This window comes from Corvus moneduloides, chromosome 1 (genome assembly GCF_009650955.1).
Source record: "Corvus moneduloides isolate bCorMon1 chromosome 1, bCorMon1.pri, whole genome shotgun sequence".
Lineage (NCBI taxonomy): Eukaryota > Metazoa > Chordata > Aves > Passeriformes > Corvidae > Corvus > Corvus moneduloides.
Genome location: NC_045476.1, coordinates 126,910,818 through 126,930,981, shown reverse-complemented (window position 1 = coordinate 126,930,981; position 20,164 = coordinate 126,910,818). Strand labels below are relative to the sequence as shown.

General features: G+C 38.7%; 1 protein-coding gene across 2 annotated transcripts; it reads left to right on the top strand.

Moving 5' to 3' along the window:
* The first annotated feature begins 2,698 nt into the window (after positions 1-2,698).
* Positions 2,699-20,025, top strand: TTPA (alpha tocopherol transfer protein). 2 transcript variants are annotated; one of them, XM_032126467.1, is made up of 5 exons: positions 2,699-2,959; positions 10,930-11,083; positions 12,311-12,504; positions 15,693-15,803; positions 17,293-17,432. In XM_032126467.1, the coding sequence occupies exons 1-5, from the start codon at positions 2,765-2,767 to the stop codon at positions 17,332-17,334; spliced, it is 696 nt and encodes a 231-aa protein (XP_031982358.1). In that variant the 5' UTR covers positions 2,699-2,764; the 3' UTR covers positions 17,335-17,432. The 2 variants fall into 2 exon arrangements, with proteins under 2 accessions (XP_031982358.1, XP_031982349.1); XM_032126458.1 differs by having other exon boundaries at positions 2,701-2,959; positions 17,237-20,025.
* Positions 20,026-20,164: the final 139 nt, after the last annotated feature.

Below are 20,164 nucleotides of genomic sequence, written 5' to 3'. Positions count from 1 at the left end.
ACTGTTTGCCTTAAGTAACGCGATCCTGCCCGTGAGTCAACCTAAAAACCAATGTTTGGGTGACCTTAGCTAATGCCTCAGGCTTGGATACCATTTGTTTGACTCATTCAAGTCCAGAAAAGCCATTTTCAACCTGCTTGGTTGGTTTACCAGTAGACAATTGGCCAGTACCAAAAAATGTGTCTTCAGATCTTTTACAATTTCTCATGAATCCCACAGAGGAATGGGGTCTCTGGGCTAAATTTCTCCCTGAGACACCCTATAAGCCTCAAGAATTGGAAATCTTTAGCTCAGTAAAAATGGATTTTTGCATAAGATTTGATTCTCCTGAGTCAAAACAAAATAAAAACAAAATCACAAATGTCACTCCAAATCATGCATTGTATAATAATGCGACATCTTGGTGCAATCTCACCTCAGTCTTGCACACAGCACCCAACCATGTCCCTTTACAATTACCACAAGGAGATTTTTTAATTTGTGGAGATAGAGTTTGGCCTGCCATTCCATCATACCCCAAAGGTGGACCATGTAGCATTGGGAAACTTACTTCACTAACACCTAACGTAAAAATGATAAAAGAACATAAGCATAGAGGAAAAAGATTTGTCGATCAATACACACCTGATTGTAATGATAATTTTAAAGCCTGGAATTTTGGAAGAAGGTTTGTTGCAGCTCTCTTTGTACCTCAAGTTGCTGTAGGAGCAGCCTTGAAACAATTGGATCAATTAGGCTGTTGGCTAAGTAAGAACTCTCATGCCATTTCTCTTGCATTGAGCAATTTGTTAAAGATGTTCAAAGTGTAAGACATGCAGCTCTGCAAAACAGAGCAGCAATAGATTTCCTCTTGTTAGTGCACAGACACGGATGCAAAGACTTTGATGGAATGTGTTGCATGAACCTTTCTGACCATTTGGTATCAGTACACAAGAGCATTCAACAATTAGAAGAAGGTTTCATCAAACTCAAAGTTGAAAGAGGATCACGGATGGATGATCTGTTTGATTGGTTCAGCCTTGCTCAACTGTGGAGAGAGCTTTTGAAATTTGGCATGTATGTTTTGATTGTCATCATGGTACTTGTACCTTGTTTACTTCAGTGTATCCGACAATGATTTAACAAAGCAGTTAAAGCAATGTTCATGCTTCAAACAGGAGGGGGAGATGTTGGAACGCTGAGTTCAGAGAATTTCAGTCTTTCAGTGCTGATGGGCAGTGATCTTCAAAAGCACACTGCATTTGACCTGAGGCCTTGGGAAAAGCTTCCCAAATTATGGGATAACACTGAGATTGTTGCTGTGTAATTAAAGTTATATCACTGGGTGGATTAGGTAGAGATGTAGAAAATTTAGGTTTCTGGGATATAATAATATGCATGTAACAAAATGGAGGATTTTGGGTGTGAGTTAGTTCTTCTTTCCTCCTTCTTCTTCACAAATCTGGGTGGTTTGGTACCGGTTCAAAAAACCCACAGTGTGGAACATGAATGTTCAGTTACTGGATTATAAGTAAAAATAAATTAGTTGGCATTCCATAATTTGATAGATTGGACTTTAAAAGACCTTGGACTGTAGCACTCAGCCGTTTTCCACCTTGTTAACTTAGAGGCACATTCCATGCAGCTGTGCTATAGATAAGAAATAATAAACATCAGTTAGAAGAAATACCCTGCATCTCCTGCATTTTAATCCAAACTCTGAGTAAAAGAACTTGTGAGACAGAGGTAAAACGAAAACAGAGTAATTAACAGCTTCCCACTCTTTACCTATCTGCATTTAGCTAGGCAGATGTTTTTTTTTTAGATTTGTAAAGCTGAGGGGGATACCTGTAGACCTTTAAGCAGTGTATAAGAATCCAAGATGTGGTTAGATGCAACCAAAATGCTGATCAAGAAGTAGGTATTAACTGTAGAAAGCCAGAAAAGGGGAAAGTAATCTGGAACAAAGTTTTGTAAATCTTTTTACTATGCCGAAGTATGCCTTATCAATTGTATATTAAATAAAATAAGGCTTTTAGCCTAAGTAGCCCAGAGAGATCTCAAAGGAAACCTAATCCAAGGAAAAGGTTGTACTAAAAATACTAACAACAGCAATGAACTCTTTACCTTTCATAATCGAACTCACTGCTGGGCAGCAAACTTGGACTAAGACTGAATTCAATTTCACTGCCCTTTCTCCTGGCAGAGTGAATATATTTTCGTTACTGCGTATCCGTGTTAAGGATGAGGTGCTCCAAGGCAGTTTTGCACCAGCAGTGATCCCCGCTTTGCACTTCATTTTCAAGCTGCAATCAAGTTGCAGCTTTTTGCGATTTAGTATCTAAAGATGGATTATTTTCGCCCCAAGGGGAAGCCACTACCCTTAGCACGTCCCAGGGGTCCGGGGTGACCCTCCGGCGGTGGGCGCCGCGGGTACAGTGTCGGGGGTCTCCCTGCCCGGTGGGGCCGCCTCTCGCCCTCCAGAGGGAGCAGTTACAGCTCACTTTTGGGGCTGGAAGCGAAGAACAGGAGATGGGCTTTAAGCATAAAGTCCTAAAAACCGGTCAAGTCCATAAAAGTGAAAAAGCAACCCCAAAAGAGGCACGGCCGCAGCCGGGCGGGCCCAGGACGCAGCACACCTGCCTCCTCCCTTGCCTCGGGCCCGGGAGGGTGCTCAGGGGTTAAGCCCCGCCGGGGGCGGGGGCAGCCCGGCTGGGCCCCGCCGCGCCGCCGCTCTCAATGGGAGCGGGCAGGCGGCGGGGCTGAGCTCGGCCGTGCCGCGGGGATGTCGCAGGGTCTGCCGGGCGCGGGGCAGCTCAATGACCTCCCCGACCACTCTCCGCGGGTGCGCAGCGCCGTGTCCGAGCTGCGGCGGCGGGCGGAGGCAGAGCCCGGCCAGCGCTGGTCGCAGCCGCTCTCCGATGCCTTCCTGGTGCGGTTCCTGCGCGCCCGGGACTTCCACCTGGACCTGGCCTGGAGGGTGAGGAGAGGGCGGCGGCCGCAGGTCCCGGTGCCCGGGCAGCCCCCGCGGCGGCCGTGAGCCAGCCCCGGCCGGGACGGGGAGCAGCCGGGCTCGGGCTCTCGCTGCGGGGATGGGGTGTGGGGTGTGGGGTGGGTCCGTGCCCTGCGCTGCCTGGGTCGGCCGAGGCCGAGCGGGAGTTTCAGGGTGTAACTAATTGCTTGTCACGCGTGTCTTCGGCGTGGCACCGAATCAATGTGCGGTGTCGCGGCTGGCTCAGTGAGATACGGATGTGGTAACATAAAAGCTGTGATAAACGTGGTACAGTCACTTACAGTAAATGTGGTAAGCTCACAGCTCCGGTTAAGAAACAGTATTTTTTAAAGGACACACTTGTCGTGATTATCAGGCTCAGATTACTAGTAGCCGTAGTAGTTTCACTACAGACTTACAAGTAGTCTAAAACTATGAGTAAAAACTTCTTTTTGCTTGCAGTTTAGTCATTTACAGCGCTCCTTGCAGGCTTTGGTAAGTCGTGTTACTTTCCTGGCTCTTTGTATGCCTTTTTGCCACAGAGTACACATATTTTTAATATCCAAAGGCACAGATCGTTATCAGGTTTTTTTGGTTTTTTTTTTTAAAGAAAGATTGACAACCACTAAACCTTTGGAACAGAAAGTGTTTCCAAATCCTCCCAGGGCAGAAGCATTGATTCACATGTGCCAACTGAAATCTGTGTTTCCATAGAATTTCTTGCTGATTACACAGCATTGCCCAACAGAGCTCACCTATTAGTTTCTGACTTCTCTGGACTGTAGATTTTTCAAGTTTAGTCACCATAAGGGACGTATGTATTGCAGGATCAAGGTAGTAGCTAAAATAAGAATCTGAGAAATTGAATTAGCCCCTTAATCATAAATAGCTTTAGAAATTGTATTTTTGCTCTTTTCATTTCACTCATGAGATTTGCATCATAGCTTTAAACCTTTCCTCCTCAGCAGAAGAGCCAAGGAGTCAAGTGAGATTCCTTTGGGTTTTATGGATCTTACTTTTACTTGAGGTTTGTGAGATTGTTTGTATCAAAGCTGTGCACTAACAATTGTAGGACCATGCCTTTTTTTTCTTTCCCAACAAAAGCCATTTTATTTTCCTGTGTTTCTTGGTTCCAAAATGCAGGGCTTAATGAGGACAACATGGACTCCTGAATATCCACTCCTAATTGCACTGCAATTGGTGGTTACTGGCAATCCTGTAGACAAGACAGTGGCACTCCTGAATTCGGCCCATACGTTTCTGCACTTTGTAGTGGTTAATTGTGAGGTGTGTTGTAGGTAGGACTAATCTTTGCGAGTGTGGAATCTAGGCTAGGTTTAGAGATGGAAGTCTATGAAGGAGCAAATTGCCTATGTTCCTCTTGAGAATCAGCCCTCTAGACTGTGGACCTGCTTTGAAAAAGTTAAGTCTTTTTAAAACCTCTTTAGATTTTCTAGGTCTCCACAGACTGCTAAGTTTCTGAATTTCAAACCTTTCTTCAAATTAAGAGATTCTGATGTTCAAAACCTACCTGTATTTAATGTTTCTGTCTAGAATTTCAGTTCCCCAAGTGCTGTAGCCACTTGTACTTAATCTTCTACATACTAGCTGACACCATTTTCTAGAATACTTCTCTTACAGTATGGGAAGAATAACACAAGCAGTTCTCTTTTTTTTCCTTTTTTTTTCCCTCCAAAGGAATATGTTTATTGCAATCAGTATATCAAAGGCCAAAGAGAATTATTGTGCAAAAATCTGTCGTGGTCACAAATTGTATATTCATCTAACCCAAGTGTGACTTCATGCAGAAGTTATGTTAGTACTTCACCCTAGACAGAGCCCTCCTGCCATCAGTCCAGACAGTGGCTCTTCCATCCTGTCCTGGTTTGATTGTCCTGGTTGTTGTTGTCCTGGTTGCCTCTTGGTTTGGTGTTCAGGCTGATACACTCTTAGCCCACTGGGCTGCTGTGTACTACTGCATAGTATTTCTAGAGCAGCTAAGGGATAACCAAAGTTCATGGCTCTGTCAATGCTTGTAAGCAACAGTTGTCCAGCATCTTAGTATGGGCTTAGCCTTAAACATGAATCAAGAGTCTGGCAACTGACCAGACCTTTTCATTGATGAATTTCTGGTTAATAATTGACAGAGATTTATCTGATGTCAGTTACCAACATTTGGAAATGCTTCAGAAAAGAATAATCAGGTAGATTGTTTCAAGACATTCCATTTCTAAATCTTTGATGGTGACTCATAACAGCAATGTTTTACGTTTTTCTAGTGGCAATTCCAGACTTGCTTTTAACTACTGATACACTGATATCTCTCATGCTAGAAGAAAATCCAGCACTGAAACAGGTAGCTGGAATTGAAGGACTTGAAGAGGAGATAAAACTATCTTAATTTCTTAAAGACAATGATTATTCAGTTAAGCTCAGGAACAGACTATTCTCACAGAATCACAGGATATGCTGAATTGGAAGGGACCCTCAAGGATCATCAAAGTCCAACTCCTGGCCTTGCACAGACACCTCAAGAGTCACACCATGTGCCTGAGAGCATTGTGCAAATGCCTCTTGAACTCTGTCATGCTGGTGATGTGATCACTTCTCTGGGGAGCCCATTCCAGTGCCCAGCCATCCTGAGGGTGGAGAACCTTTTTCTAATGTCCAACCTAAACCTCCCTTGACACAACTTCAGGCCATTCCCTCCTGTTCTGTCACTGGTCACCACAGAGAAGAGATCAGTGTCTGCCCCTTTTTGAATGTACCAGCTATGTGCGTATGTTTGACTTCACTGTTATCATCAAAAGCACTGTCACTTGGATTCACTAGTGATATGTGAAATCTGGAGAACTAGCATCTCCTTTTGGATGTAAATGTTTTTTGCTAGTGTGTTTTATTGTGCCTTACAGCCCATAACTCTTGTATAGGACTGACTCTAAGTGACTTTGTAATACTTTTTGTACCTGAAATAGATTATACTCTGGGGGACAGAATGAAAATGTTTGACATTGAAGCTCTATGCAAAGGGTTTTCATAGCATACTATTGTAAGCATCCCTTCTGTGGCACTGAAAACTCTCTAAATATCTAGGATCCTTTTAGGAGTTCTGGTTGATACCAAGGTATATATAGCCAGACTTTGGTTTTTCTTTGCATTCGACTTACAGAGAAATGAGGTTTTCCTAGTGTGTCGTACTGCAAGTAAGTTGCTTAGGATGACCCACCCAACAAGGTGGGTTGTTTTCTGTAGTGCCAAACACACTGCTGAGTCTCAGACATTATCTGAGGATCTTCACATCATTCAAACATAAATGCTAAGTTAAAATCAGTTACTTGGCTGCTTTTCTTCCATCAATACTAAGGAATTCCTTGAAAAGGATGGAAGAGCCCTTATTAGCTCTCTGAGCTGACTCTTGAGGAAACATAAATCAGTCAGCCAGGATTCCCTTTGTGCTAAGCCAGCACGTGCCAGTCTTTTTCCAGTGACAAAGAGGTAATGCATGTGGAATTGGGAAAGTTCTGTGTCTCTATAAAATATTTAAAATTCTTTGTCTGTGTATACTGTGTGCTTAAATTCTGGTACATCTGTATACACATATATAAAAAGAAGTATAAAATACATATGCACAAAGGTTTATATTCTGAAGTTTGAGCTGTGGCTTCTCCTGCAAAGAATGCCAGTAGAAAACTTTTTCCCAAGCATTGTGTGCATTGGTACAACTGCTGACACAATAGAGGCCTCGTTCTGCCTATCATCCATGTTAATAAAAAAATAGTTAATCAAGAAAAATATAATTCATTTATGTATACAAACACATTAGTTTCTCTAACAAGCACAATGTTTTCCAGTTCTTTTGTGTCTAAGCAAAGTACTAAGTTCACTTTGGTTTGTAGGACATGAATCTTGGTTTAATTGGTAACTTTGTAATCTGTAATGTTCAGAAATCTGGAACTATCCCCAACGGATTTCAGGAAAAAAAACCTCTTAATTAATGCTTAACTCCAGACACTGGAGTTTTTCATCCAGATTTCTCCCCTTTATCAAGTTATCTTGCATCTATTTTCAGATGCTGAGCAGATCCTAAGTAGGTTATTCAGTTTGTAATCACAGATAATTATACATTGAGGGGTTTTTCTTGTGTTGTAGGTGTGTGAGCTGTTTTTTATACTGGGTAATGAATGAGTCTGTTTTTCCTGATATTAGGTTGTTTCACCTATATCCAATGTGTTTGTTGTATACATTTATGTTTTTCCTTGCTGGGAAAAAAAAAAATCATACTTTAAAAAAATTTCCCATGAATTTCTGTGCTTAAACAGTGTGAAACTAGAATACCTGTAAGTACCCACTGCTAGTTTTAGAACTCTTTTACATGTTTAAGGATTACTCTTTTAAGTGGCTGTGTAAGACTTGACCATGTGCAGCTATAAGAAAGGGATTGCCTACATAAATTAAAATTTACGGAATATCTGCCAAAACTAGCTGTAGATGCTGTGGAAGATTCTCTAATGCTAACCTTTACTTCAGATCTAAATCATTGCAGGTAATTAGATTAGGTTTTCAAAATCTATGAACTCTTCAGCCCTTTGTGACTTTCTTGCCAAGGGAAGTATGTTTTAGGTTTAGCCATGTTATGTGTTTGAAAGATGCCCAACTTGCTCATGTCGTGGAAAGTGTCAGAAGTATTCCAACCATATATTTACTCCTTAATGGGTGTGCTAGTGATGCCATGAAGATTTTTTGCCTTTTCTTTTATACCCCTGTTATACCTTTTTTACAACTTCTGTATTCCTAGTGCTTTTTGCCTACATTCTTGGACTTTTTCATCAAGCTAAGAGAATAAACATTTTAGAAGCTTCGTAGCTAGGGATCAGTGTGCCCCAGACCCCAAGGTCCTCTCCAGAACACATTCTGTTAACTAAGATAGAACCATCCAGGGGAAGGTTCTTTGGGGGGAGGGGGCCTCACTTGAGCCTCTCACTGGGGAATTTTTGATAGATATGCTAATTAGTAAAACCTATAATGTTATACCAGATCTTTTGGGATGGGCATTTTGCAGGGTGCATTTCGATGCATATGACCTGGATGTGTGCACCTAAGGATCCTTAAAATAAATACCAAGGTAAAATCCCTTTTCCCCTTCTAACCGTGTATGGCTCTTGATTTTAAGACCAGGAAAAGGCATCACTAGTAGGTAAACTATGCCTTCTGTAAGGATCTTGAGTGTATCACAAGCTGCAAACAGCACTCTCTTTCTTCCGAGGTCCAAGAACTTAAATCCTTGTTGTTTCCAACTTGGAAAATGTAAATATCATGAAAATGAGAAAGTAATTGTACGGACTGGACAAGATTATTTAGGTTATTGAATGAATGTGTCATTTTTATTCTCATCTTAGTTTTGGTAGGGAATTCTTCAAAGAGGTGTTTAAAATATATACATTCATTAAGTTGTAGCACCACAGATTTTAGAAGAAAAGTGAGAAATTACAAAGCTACAGATGTTTGCATAGCTCTTTTCAGGGTGTTTTTGTATTCTGCTGCTGTTTCAGAGTCTGTTTTGGAAAGACCAAGGAAAAAACATGTTGACATTGCTGTCTGGCACAAAGCAGTTGGGATTGCTCAAACAGTGCCCTTTGTAGATAGTCAAGTACTGACAGAGTGAGATAATCAGAGTACTTCAACAGGCCCATCTTTGCAATTATAGTGAACGCCTCTTCCACAAATTAACTTACTTTCCCTACTTCCTCCCTCTTTCCCTCACCTTGTTTGTTTGTTTGTTTGTTAGTTTTAAAATTAGTCTAGGCTAGAACTGATTTAATGCAGTCGAAAGGCTGCTAATAAAATTCTCCTAATGGTTAAATGTTTCTTTCTATGGTGGTGGATGAGGCTTTTTATCCACTTTTTTTACTGCCAAATCAAGAGGGATTCTAGCATGGTATATGAACTTTTTTATTTTTTGGATCTAAATACATAGTTATAGGCTCTACTTCCATAAAAATATAGCTAATTTCTGATCAGTATACCATGTATTTTTATGTAAATTCTGCTGATAAACAGTAATATTTTATAAATAGTTTTCTCATGACAATTCATTTGAGAGACCTTCAAAATCCTTCAAGACCTTAATCTGAGCAGAAAAGCATTAAGCTGAAGAAAAAGTATGTTATATGTAAAATGATACAAGAAGCTTCAAAGTAGAGGGAAGGGTAAGAGGTAAGACTAATTATCTGACATGAGCATGCTGTGAGCTACAGGATGATGAGTCTCAGGTCTCCCTCTAAGAGTCTGTAGGTAAGAATCAGCATAGCTGATGCTCTGATTTTCCAAGGGATGAATTCAATTTTACTGAAGTTCATTCTGATCATTCTTCCAACGAAAAGGCTGAAAAAAATTATACTTGCATAGATAATAGTATAGTAATTGCATAGTAATTTTTTTAAGGTTATATTCTATTAGTTGGACCTGACAGCTCTTTTAACCTCAGTATTTCTGTTGTGAAATATGGAGTAACTGATAAAGGAGAAAAAAAATTCTGTTAATACAAATTATAGGAAATGAAAGACTTTCAGTTGATGCTTTTAGTGTGGTGGGCACATTTAATTTGTGAAACTGTGCTGAGGATCAGATTGGGTTTCCCTGTTTTTGAAATATAGAAATGATTTAAAAAGCTAGGCTGTGCATGCTTCCTTTAAGATTTAAAGCTACATTTCAATTTCTTGTGAAACAAAGTTCTAAAAAATTCTGATTCTCTTAGCTACTTTTGAAGGTCTTGGGTTAGAACTCTAAGTCATAGCCACTGAGGAAATTAAAACAAAATGTGAATTATTTGTAATAGTTACGTCTCTGATTTCCAAACTTAGTGCTAGAGAACTTAGCAGAGGTGATAAAGCAGAGGCAAAATTTAATTGATGAGCTGAGAGGAAGCATTTTAGAAGACAGTCTTGCAGAGCTTCCTACTTATGCAAAATGTCTTAAATAAATTTTAGTTGCAGGGCATAGCTCATTTCCCCCACAACCACTTAACTAATATTAAAGGAGAAACAGTAATTAGACTTGGAAATTAGAACTACTGCATCACCAACTTAATTTTTCACGATCTGTCTCTAAGGTGACCTTTCACAGTGCTCCCTGTAATTCCTCAACACAGATGTTACCTCACAAAGGAACACCTTTAATTGCCTCTTCCTTAGCATTAATCCATCGCCTTTCAACACACAGCTCTTCCTGTGCCTTAGAAATAGTGGTTATGATGCTGCCTCCCAGCCTTAGGAATCAGGGTGACCATGTCCCTGACAACAGACAGGATCTCTGTTTTAGCCAAACAGGTTCTCATTATTTCCACTCTGTGAGAGGGAAATTGTCAAATGTGTAATGGACCCACTACTTTGTTATATTATCTCATTTCAGAGGGGTAGAAGGGACTTCAGAAATGGTTTTGGATATGCTGATGAGCATACCTGTTTCAAATAGTAAACTGGAATTATTTATGACTGTGTAAAAAATAGGGAGGAAGGGAGAGGGTGTGTGAGTGAAGGAGAATGTTCCTCCATAAAATTTTGCACGTCTAAATTTAAAAAAATCCTGAATGAGTCTGATGCAGTAGCAAAATGAACAATCCTAAAGGTATCCTGAATGGAAAAAATGAGGTTTAGATGCATTTTACATAGAAACTACGGCCTTATTGTACATGCAGTTTTCATTTTTGCCACAAAATGGCAACTGCAGTCCATTAATGATTTGACTGGGTTCTAAATTCATCATGGCAATTTACTCACTTACTTGATCCAGTATAGCAACCTTCTGTTTCTAGGAGTGATTTGGTTAAAATATACAATTAAATTATAGCTAATTTAATGAATTAAACCTAACTGTGACCACATGTGGAAAACATATTTTTAACTGTGTCGTTCCTACAATAGCTGATGCTTACCTGACATCCATGTTAATTTTTTTTCCAGTTATTGAAGAATTATCAGAAGTGGAGAATTGAATGCCCAGAAATAAGTGCAGATTTACAACCATCTTCTGTTCTTGGTCTTCTGCAAGCTGGCTATCACGGAGTCCTAAAATCAAGAGACCCACACGGAAGCAAAGTTCTAATATACAGAATTGGTGAGTGACAGAATTGCTTGTAAGTGTTTCACACCTGATTCTGACACTGAAGTTTTGGAGTTTTGTTTGTTTGCTTTGTTTTGTTTTGTGGTTTATTTATTTTTTAATTATCACAATTTCAGCAGCAAAACAAAAATATTTTATGAGTACAACTGCAGGGGTTGATAAAATTAGATCATATCAGAATGTCTTAACTAGAAAGGTAAAACATGTTCCTTGCTAGAAATACATTTACATTAATTTAAAGGTGAGTTTACTGAGCTGTAACAGCTACATAATTTTACTTATAAACTAGTGTAGCTAAAGCTGTACAATCCCTTATGAAGAACATAATTTTCTTTTTAGTGAAATTCTTGTTGCATTGAAAGAAACTTAAAGATTAAAACTTGTAAGATTATTTGGGTTTTGGCTCTGAATGTCCCAACGATCATTTGATTTCGTATAAATTTTCAAAGCTATGGGCTAAGACTGTGGTACTGATGCAGATGCAGCACAGAGCAGGGAGAACACAATAAAAAGGTGCACACCTAGTCATGTATCAACATTCAGTTTAGGCTTGGATGAGCAGTTCACCAGGTTTTCACTGTTTACTTGTAGCCAAAGAGCCCTAGCTAACACTACTTGGAAAATGTTTGACGTACCTCCCAAAAATCTTTTCAAAAAATATGTAGTTAAATGAACACCATATCTCTTTATGCTTGTTTTGGACAGAGACATTATTTTTGCCAGCTTTCAAAGAACTGTCTTATTATCAGCTGGTCTAGTAGATAATTGTGCCCTCTAAAGCTTTCATCTAAGGTTAAGGCTCATCCCATGCAATTTTTTGCTCAGGCCTCAGAAAAAAAAAAAAGTGAGATACATTGAACTGTGAGAGAATTACTGTGCTGAAAAAAAGTTATAATAGTTGATTGGATTGATGATCTGCAGCTTCTGCTAGCATGACTGTTACTGAATTAAGCTGTTCCTGTCAAAATGTTGTACTGGGCCTATGGCTATAGGTAGAACATGCTACATTATGTGGTACCATCTACTAAAAGAGCATCAAAGATGAATGAGAGAGCAGGCACACAAAGTAACTTATGCATTAGCAAAACAGATTGTTTCAGGAATTTCGTTATTGCTGGTTAATTCTTGTTCCTGAGAAGCACATTAGAAGCCATAGGAAGCAAAAGTGCAGGTGTATGGGGTATTCTCATAGTAATGCAGGGTAATCTGTCTTCTCTTCAGGACAATGGGATCCCAGTTTATTTACAGCATATGATGTGTTTCGTGTAAGCCTCATCACATCTGAACTCATTGTAAAGGAGATTGAGACTCAGCGAAATGGAGTCAAGGCCATCTTTGACCTTCAAGGGTGGAGATTTGCTCATGCTTTTCAAATCAGTCCAGCTGTGGCCAAGAAAATTGCTGCTGTTCTCACAGTAAGTATGACATAGTGCTTCATGCAGCTTCATTGCTATGACTTCCAATTTTTCATCCCTTCCAAGCTATAAGTAAATTTTGTAAATTTTCCTTCCATAGACATTCTCAGACTGCAACTTAGAAGAACAAAATCCTAAATCCGTTACAAGTCATAGGTTGTGCTTGATTTTATTTCAAGTTTATTCTTCTATAGCAGTAAATGCCCTCTAACTTCTGGTATTTTATAAGAACTCCACCAACGCAAGAATTTCATGACTGGAAGAGCAAATGAAGCCCAGTTTTGGAAGGATCTGTGTTTGCTATCCTGTTTCATCTCTTCTCTTCCATTCTTTTATGCATTAACTCAATATTTAAAGCATTTATTCCCGGCTCAGAGAATATTAAAAGTAGCATGCACTATGAATAGTTAAGAGCAAGACACTCCTAACTTGTTACCAGTATGGATGATGCTTATGTGATCTTTCATCTGCTAACAACAGAATGTACAACATTTATGTTCTGCTTGGTTTTTTCCCCCAACTTGAGCATTGTTTTGTGCAAATCACTGCTATCTCACCTCCTATTTTTCACAAAACTTCTCAGGACTTTACTATCTTTAAGGCTTATTCCTTTCTGCCAAATTCAGTTGAACTTTGCCGCTGAATTTGAGAGAAAAAAATTAAAGAAAAAAGGGGACAGAGAATTGACAGGCAAGCTACCGTGTAGTCCAATAATCCTATTTTCCTTCAGAAGTTGGGTTGAAAGTCAGTAATAATAAAACTGTTAGCCTGTGATATGGAAATGAGCCAGGGAGATAATCTCTTGCTCTGATTTGGTAAGGTTTATATCTGAGATTCAATCAAAGCTTAGTCATTGAATTAATATCATCAGAACTTCAGATGTTCTTTCTTCTTGGTATCTACTGTAAAACTTTAGTGAAACCATCAAGTATTCCCAGCTTCGCACATCTAGAATAAGAAGTCTTCGTGTTACGCAGTCGTGGGGCAGATCTCATGAAAACAGGACTACTGAGAGTGTTTCAGTTGATTTCTGAGGTAGTAAACAAATTGCTGGTGATTTTTTTAACCTTGAAATAGAGCAGAAAGGAATCAGAATAGGATTTGCAAGTACATCTAAAGGTTTCAATCCATAATCTCAAAGCAGGAAATTCTTTGGATATGTTTCCATCTTGACCTATTTCTGATATTTTCAGTGTTTTTCAAACTTCTAAATGTTTTTTTGAGCTATGAAAAAATAAAAATTGTGTGTTTCCAGTGTTCTTTTCAAAGAAGAGAAAGAATTTTAACTCTTTTTTTTTCCCCCTGATTCCTTTCATCACTTTTAACTGGGTTTGTAAACTATACCCAGAGATTATATTAGTGTTGTTCAATATCATAGAACCATAGAATCATAGAATATGTTAAGTTGGAAGGGACTCATCAGAATCATTGAGACCAGCTTCTGGCCCTATGCAGGACGCCCCAAGAGTCACACCATGTGCCTGAGAGCACTGTCCAAATGCTTCTTGAACTCTGTCAGGCTGGTGCTGTGACCACTTCCCTGGGGAGCCTGTTCCAGGGCCCAAACACCCTCTGGGTGAAGAACTTTTTTCTCATATCCAACCTAAACCTCCTCTGACACAACTTCAGGCCATTTCCTTGGGTCCTGTCCCTGGTCAGGAGAGTGAAGAGATCAGTACTTTCCCCTCTTCTTCCCCTTCTGAGGATCTTGAAGACCTCAATGAGGTCTCCCTTCAGTCTCCTCCAGGCTGAACAAACCAAGTGACCTCAGCCACTCCTCGTAAGATTTGCCCTTCAGATTCTTCACCATTCCCGTGGCCCTCCTTTGAATGCTCTCTAATAGCTTAATGTCTTTTTAATATTGTGGTGCCCAAAAATGCTCACAGGACTCAAGGTGAGGCTACCCCAGAGCAGAGCAGAGTGGGACAATCCTCTCCCTAGCCAGGCTGGAGATGCTGTGCCTGATGCACCCCAGGGCATGTTGAATGCAGTCCAGAACATGCTTATAAGTAAAAGCTGAGAAACCTTAGTTTTAACCCTGTGTTTTACTCAAGAAATATGTCTTGCAAATTGCTATCCTGTATCAAGAAACAGAAGTTAATACAAAGGAAGTATGTACCAAGGAATGGAAAGCATAGTATGAATAATAAGTGACATTATCTTGAAAATCTGTTATGAAAAATCTATTATCTGTTATAGAAAATTGTTTTGTGAAATCATGATAGTAGAATTTAAGTATATGATAACCCATAATAACATTAAATAAACATACAAGCTGACAATTTTAAGGTCTTTATCATACATTAAAATCTAAAAGGAGTGGGACTAAAGAAATGTGTTGGGTTTGGGGTTTTTTCCCTTAGAACTACTGAACTAGTGAGGAGATATGTTTGTGAGAAGTACCATTTTTATAAACAGAAAACATCTGTTTCCAAGGTAGTATCAGGTGGGATATGAATGGAAGTTTTACTTTCCCCATTGCATAAAGCTTGCTTTGATCACTGCCATATTTTCTTTTAAAATTCAAAGATCTGGAACTTTTAAATGAACACAAGTAGAATCCAAGTTATTTTGTATTATAAAGGCTGTATGGCAGATATTTTAATTTTATTAAAACAGTAATCTTGTTGTAAAGCTGAACTTCTGGCTTGGTCAAATTCCTAATAATTTCAAGGCTTATCTCTAAATAAAAAATATAATGTATTTAACTTAAAGTTAGTATCTTCAATAATTTATATATATTTACGTATTATCCTTCAGACTATTGCCAATAATAGCACATAGCTAGATAGGTTTTTGTAAATTAGTAGCAGAATATTTGTTGTGAAAAAATTGTTCTTTAGAAAATGGCTGAGAACAAGGTTTGTGTACAATACAAATTATGTGCAATTTGGTGATACTTTTCTTTTTTGTTTTTCTGTTTGTTTGTTTTTAATATTCAGTCTCACCTCACACTGAGATTTAAGAAAGGTGAGATTTTTCTTTCTAATGGGAGGAACAAGATATGCTTTTTCTAAATGTTGTTCTTAATTTACACTGCTACAGCACTACAAAATGCAAGAATTGGGAAGGTCAGAAGGAATACTTTCACCTATGGACTAGACAGTTTTCACAGTCTTGTCCTTACTAATAGAAGTGTTTCAATAATATTTTCTTTTTCTTATTCTGTTTTTCATGTATGCTGACAGGATTCCTTTCCACTGAAAGTTCGAGGTATCCACTTGATTAATGAGCCTTTATTCTTCCACCCAGTCTTCGCTCTAATTAAGCCTTTTCTCACTGAAAAAATAAAGCAACGGGTGAGTGCACACAAATATTTCTTTCTGCCACAAAATCCTTATATGACAATCTGTAGCACTTCCTTAGGCTCTGTTACTCCTGAGTAATGAAGAGCATAAACCATTTTTGTTTGTTAATGCCGTACAGACCTCCAGAATCTAACTGTAAAGCATTTGCAGTTAATAATAACATGACAATTGCAATGGTGTTGTTATCACTGCTCTAAAGATAAAAAACACTGTGACGCAAAGAGGTTAAATAATTTGCTTGAGGTCACATAATTCTTCTGCAGAACTAGAAAGAAATAGATCCTGGACTTTCCAGTACTCTGCCTATAAATGACAGAGAAAAATGATCACTTAATAGTGTTTTATGCTCCAAGTTGTGCAGAATTAGTAGAAGACAACTGTTTAGCCCTGAGAGACCTCCAGAGGCATTTATGCATCAAAAATTGGTCAGACTTAACTTCAAAGTTTTTTTCCAAACAGCTCCTTAGTTGTTTTAAATAGTTTTCCCGTTACAAATCTGCAAATAAATTTGTATTTGGATGCAAATGCGTGGCAAGGACTACGGTTTATTGCAGCATAGGAAAAATATTGGAGTTTTCAGCTGGCACAAAAGTGAAGTGTTAACAGCAGAACTAAGGTACAAAATAAGCAGCCCTGCCTATTGTTATTCCCATTCTGAAGCCTTCTTTACTCAGCACATGAATCTTGGGCATTTGCAATAGCCACTGCACGCCAGGACAGTAGATCCTATAAAAGTATCAGACTGGAAGTAATGAACAAGACTTCAAAATAGCTACAATAAAGCAAGAGGAGAAGAACCAAACCTACAGTATTGCAAGGGTTAAAGTGAAGAAGTAGTCCAGGATCTAATTTCAGTTAGAACAGAAACGTAAGGACTGATACATAGATTCTGTTGAGTATCTTCCTTGACACCTGTCTGAACCTACATACATACTACATAATCTTGTTTTTAAATACATGTGGCAGGACCAGATAGTAATGGCCAGGAGCCAGACACAGCTCTGTTCTTGGAAATGACTGAAGGGCAAGTACAAGATATCATGACTAAACAAATCACAAGTCTTCCCATGGTTTAGCTCAGTTTAGCAGTTTGGATGTAGTGTGTGCTCTCATCAGTGTTGCTAAACCAGTCTGGAACAAGTGTGTAGTTAGTTTCGGCTCCTGTGCTCACGGCTACATAAAATGCTCTTCTCAGGTTGTAGTCCATCCTTCACCAGCCTTCAGATACTGAGCAGGACTGAGTTTGAGCACCTAGGGGAAACTCACCAGGTAGTTCCTTCTTTTAAGGAACTCGTTATGAACAAATACACTTAGTTAAACCAAGCTGGTGGGTCCAGCTCTTGCACTGAGATGCTTTGCTGCCTGTTCTCACTCAGTAGTTTAGCATTCATACCCAAGTAAATGCTTTTAATATTTTGGTTTAGGTGTATATGCATGGAAATAACTACTTGCAGAGTCTGACTGAACACTTCCCCGTCAGCATTCTCCCACAGGAATATGGGGGGGAGGAAGTCTCCATTGAAGAGCTGGCCAAGGAATGGACTGACTTCATAATGGCATCTGCAGATTATCTTCAGAGCATTTCTCTGGTTGCCTGGGAATAACCTTAATACAGTATTTTATCAATTCTTGAACACTGGAATTGGAAATAAGTTTAAGGTGAAAACTTCCATTGTGAATGAAACCAGCATGTCTTTGCAGGGTACTGAATGTTACACTGGGTGCACTTTTACACTAACTGGAGTCTATCAGTGTGTATGTCTGAAGAGATGAATGAATTTTAGATATCTGTAGCACTGGTTGTAATTGAGTACCTTGTATGTCAGAAAGCTGAAGAGTGCATTGGATATCAGATTGATACTACTCTGTTAAGTCTTTGGAGATAACTCGTCTGTAATAATGCAGTCCAGAACCTTACACTTAGCTCTTGTATCTTTGGCTTGTCAAGACAATAGGATACAAAACAAAGAACAGACTGTGAATAGGGTAGAGTAGTTTGTCGCAGAAATAAGACTACAAGGCTAATTTACAAGGAGTGAAGAGGTTGCTTTTTGGATTGATTCTCAGTAAAAAATGCTCTTTTGTTAGTTTGCATCAAATTGAAAATTAGCCAGCAATAGTGAGATACTTGTGTTACTCTGTGCTGATTGTGCAGCTTCTGGTTTTGTGCTAATTAACAGAATAATCTTCAAGTTTTATAGAGAAAACACTATGTACGTATTCAAAGGACAGTGTGAATCTGAGGGAGGAACTGGTAAGAGAGTCAAAACAACCTTGAAAATTCTTATTTTCTTTCTTCAAAGTGATACTGTCTATGGACAACTATAAGAAACTCAGATTATTATCAACTTTAATCCCTAGTGTAGAGGACTAGAGAGGTCAAAAGCTTTCAGCTGTTTGCATTATCTGTTTCAGAGGGTAAAGTAGGTTATCCTTTATGGATCTGAACTTTAGAAATATCTGTTGTTTAAGGGTGCTTGGAGGTCACTTTGGACCTCAGCATAGGAGATGCTTGGTATCTTCATTTTATTTTCAGAACAGTAATTGACAACTTGTCAGTCTATGTGCTGTTGGCACTGGAAGAAATTACTTTTAATTTCCATTTAGACTGCTTCTTCATTACTATAGGGGTAATAAAAAAAAAATCTCCATACTTACTGAAAACAGGTTTTTGTTTTGTTTTGAAGGGGCATTATTGACATATGAACACTGGTATGTGGCAGTATCATCCTGCAATCCCCTGTATTTAGTAATCTTGACCATTATTTTACTTTTCTCAGCTTTTTCCTAAAATCTTTGTAAGTACACCAACTGCCAGAGTTCATTTACCCAGTTCTTAACTCTGTTTTGTTTTTGCATAAGCACTATAAATTTAAGCATTCCATATGAATTTCCATATAAATAAATCCATAACAAATGCTTTTATCGCAGTTAGCTAGAAATGACAACTTCAGTTATTTTGTAATCTTTAGGACATTGGGATGGTATATAGGCTTAGGGGAGAGAAATTAAACTATCTTATTATATTCGATATGTCTTACTTTAGATTATGATTAATAAGGCATTATTGCAAGAGTCATTGGAAACTATTCCTTATTAGCAAGAGGAACATCTATGAAAGACCCATTAGAGTACTTGTTGGTTGTAGTTTCTTCTGCTGTGGTAAGATCGATGCCAGAAATTCTTTCAAAACTGACAAAAACCTCTTAATTTTTTTTCTTCCGATTCCCAAATTTCCTCAAGTGCATTTTTCATTTTTCTCTTTCAGAATATTTTTGATATGGGGCTTAAATTTAAATAAACCCTTTTCAGATATATGATTCTATGAAAATGTATTTCATATATATTTCTTTTTCTCAGATTGAACTATTTTGTGATACAAAAGCTCCTTAAATAGAGGAGTTCAATGAACTGCAAATTCTTCTTTATAAGAAAATAGACTAAGTAGTCAGGTATCTGGCAATTGTTCAAGTGTGTAACTCAAGTTCCAAGTCATTTGCCAGCTGGAGAACCGAAGCTATTGTCTTAATATTACAGCCCTTCAATTTTCATCCATGAATGTAAACTGCACAAAGGAATGAACCATGTTTCAGTGAACAAGAAAATTTAAACTTTTCCTATGAAACCAATTTCTGATCACTGCTGGTTTATGTAGCAGAAACCTCATTTGATTGCATATGTATATGTATATGCACATGCATATGTAGCTGGGGTTTTTTTAAATCTTTATTTGGACTCATCCAGCTCTATGAATATAAAGTCCTAAATATCTTCAAAAATACCCTGGTCTGTTATTAAGTGGTAGCATGTTTGCATAACACAGCAGTTAGAGCATAGAGTGCAGTTATTTTTTCCTGAACTGTTAATTATTTTTTAATGTTTATATATTATATAAGAGGTGGGAACTCTTAATTGCAACTGCTGCTAAAAATACGGACACAAGATAATTTACATAATGAATGGTAGAGATATTGGTATGGCGTGTGGTGGTGTTGCAGCTTCGAGCAGCAGTCAACAAAACAGAGATCCTTAAGTGCATTATTCTTTATAAACATCGGGAGTGCCTCTAAAAAAAAATGTTCCTGTTAAACGGTGCAAATATAGATTACTACTGACTGTAAGCACGATGTAATGCACAATGTTTTTTAATTTTTTTTCTCTCTTTTTTAAATGTATTAATACCGTTTTAATTAATAAACCCTTTCTGGTTGAACCAGCCTCTTCTGTCACCGTTCGGCGACACCAGCACCCCTCTCCCAGAGAAGGACGAGGCCGCGGGCGGTAGCGGGGGGTGTGCTCGGGCCGGGCTCAGCCCGCGGGCGGGGCAGCGGGCCGGGACTGCATTTCCCAGC

Excerpts from the sequence above, each read along its gene's own strand:
- TTPA (XM_032126458.1), top strand. The coding sequence starts at position 2,765 with ATGTCGCAGGGTCTGCCGGGCGCGGGGCAGCTCAATGACCTCCCCGAC. Across the intron at positions 2,960-10,929 it reads ACCTGGACCTGGCCTGGAGG|TTATTGAAGAATTATCAGAA; the intron begins GTGAGGAGAGGG and ends TTTTTTTTCCAG. Across the intron at positions 12,505-15,692 it reads AAATTGCTGCTGTTCTCACA|GATTCCTTTCCACTGAAAGT; the intron begins GTAAGTATGACA and ends GTATGCTGACAG.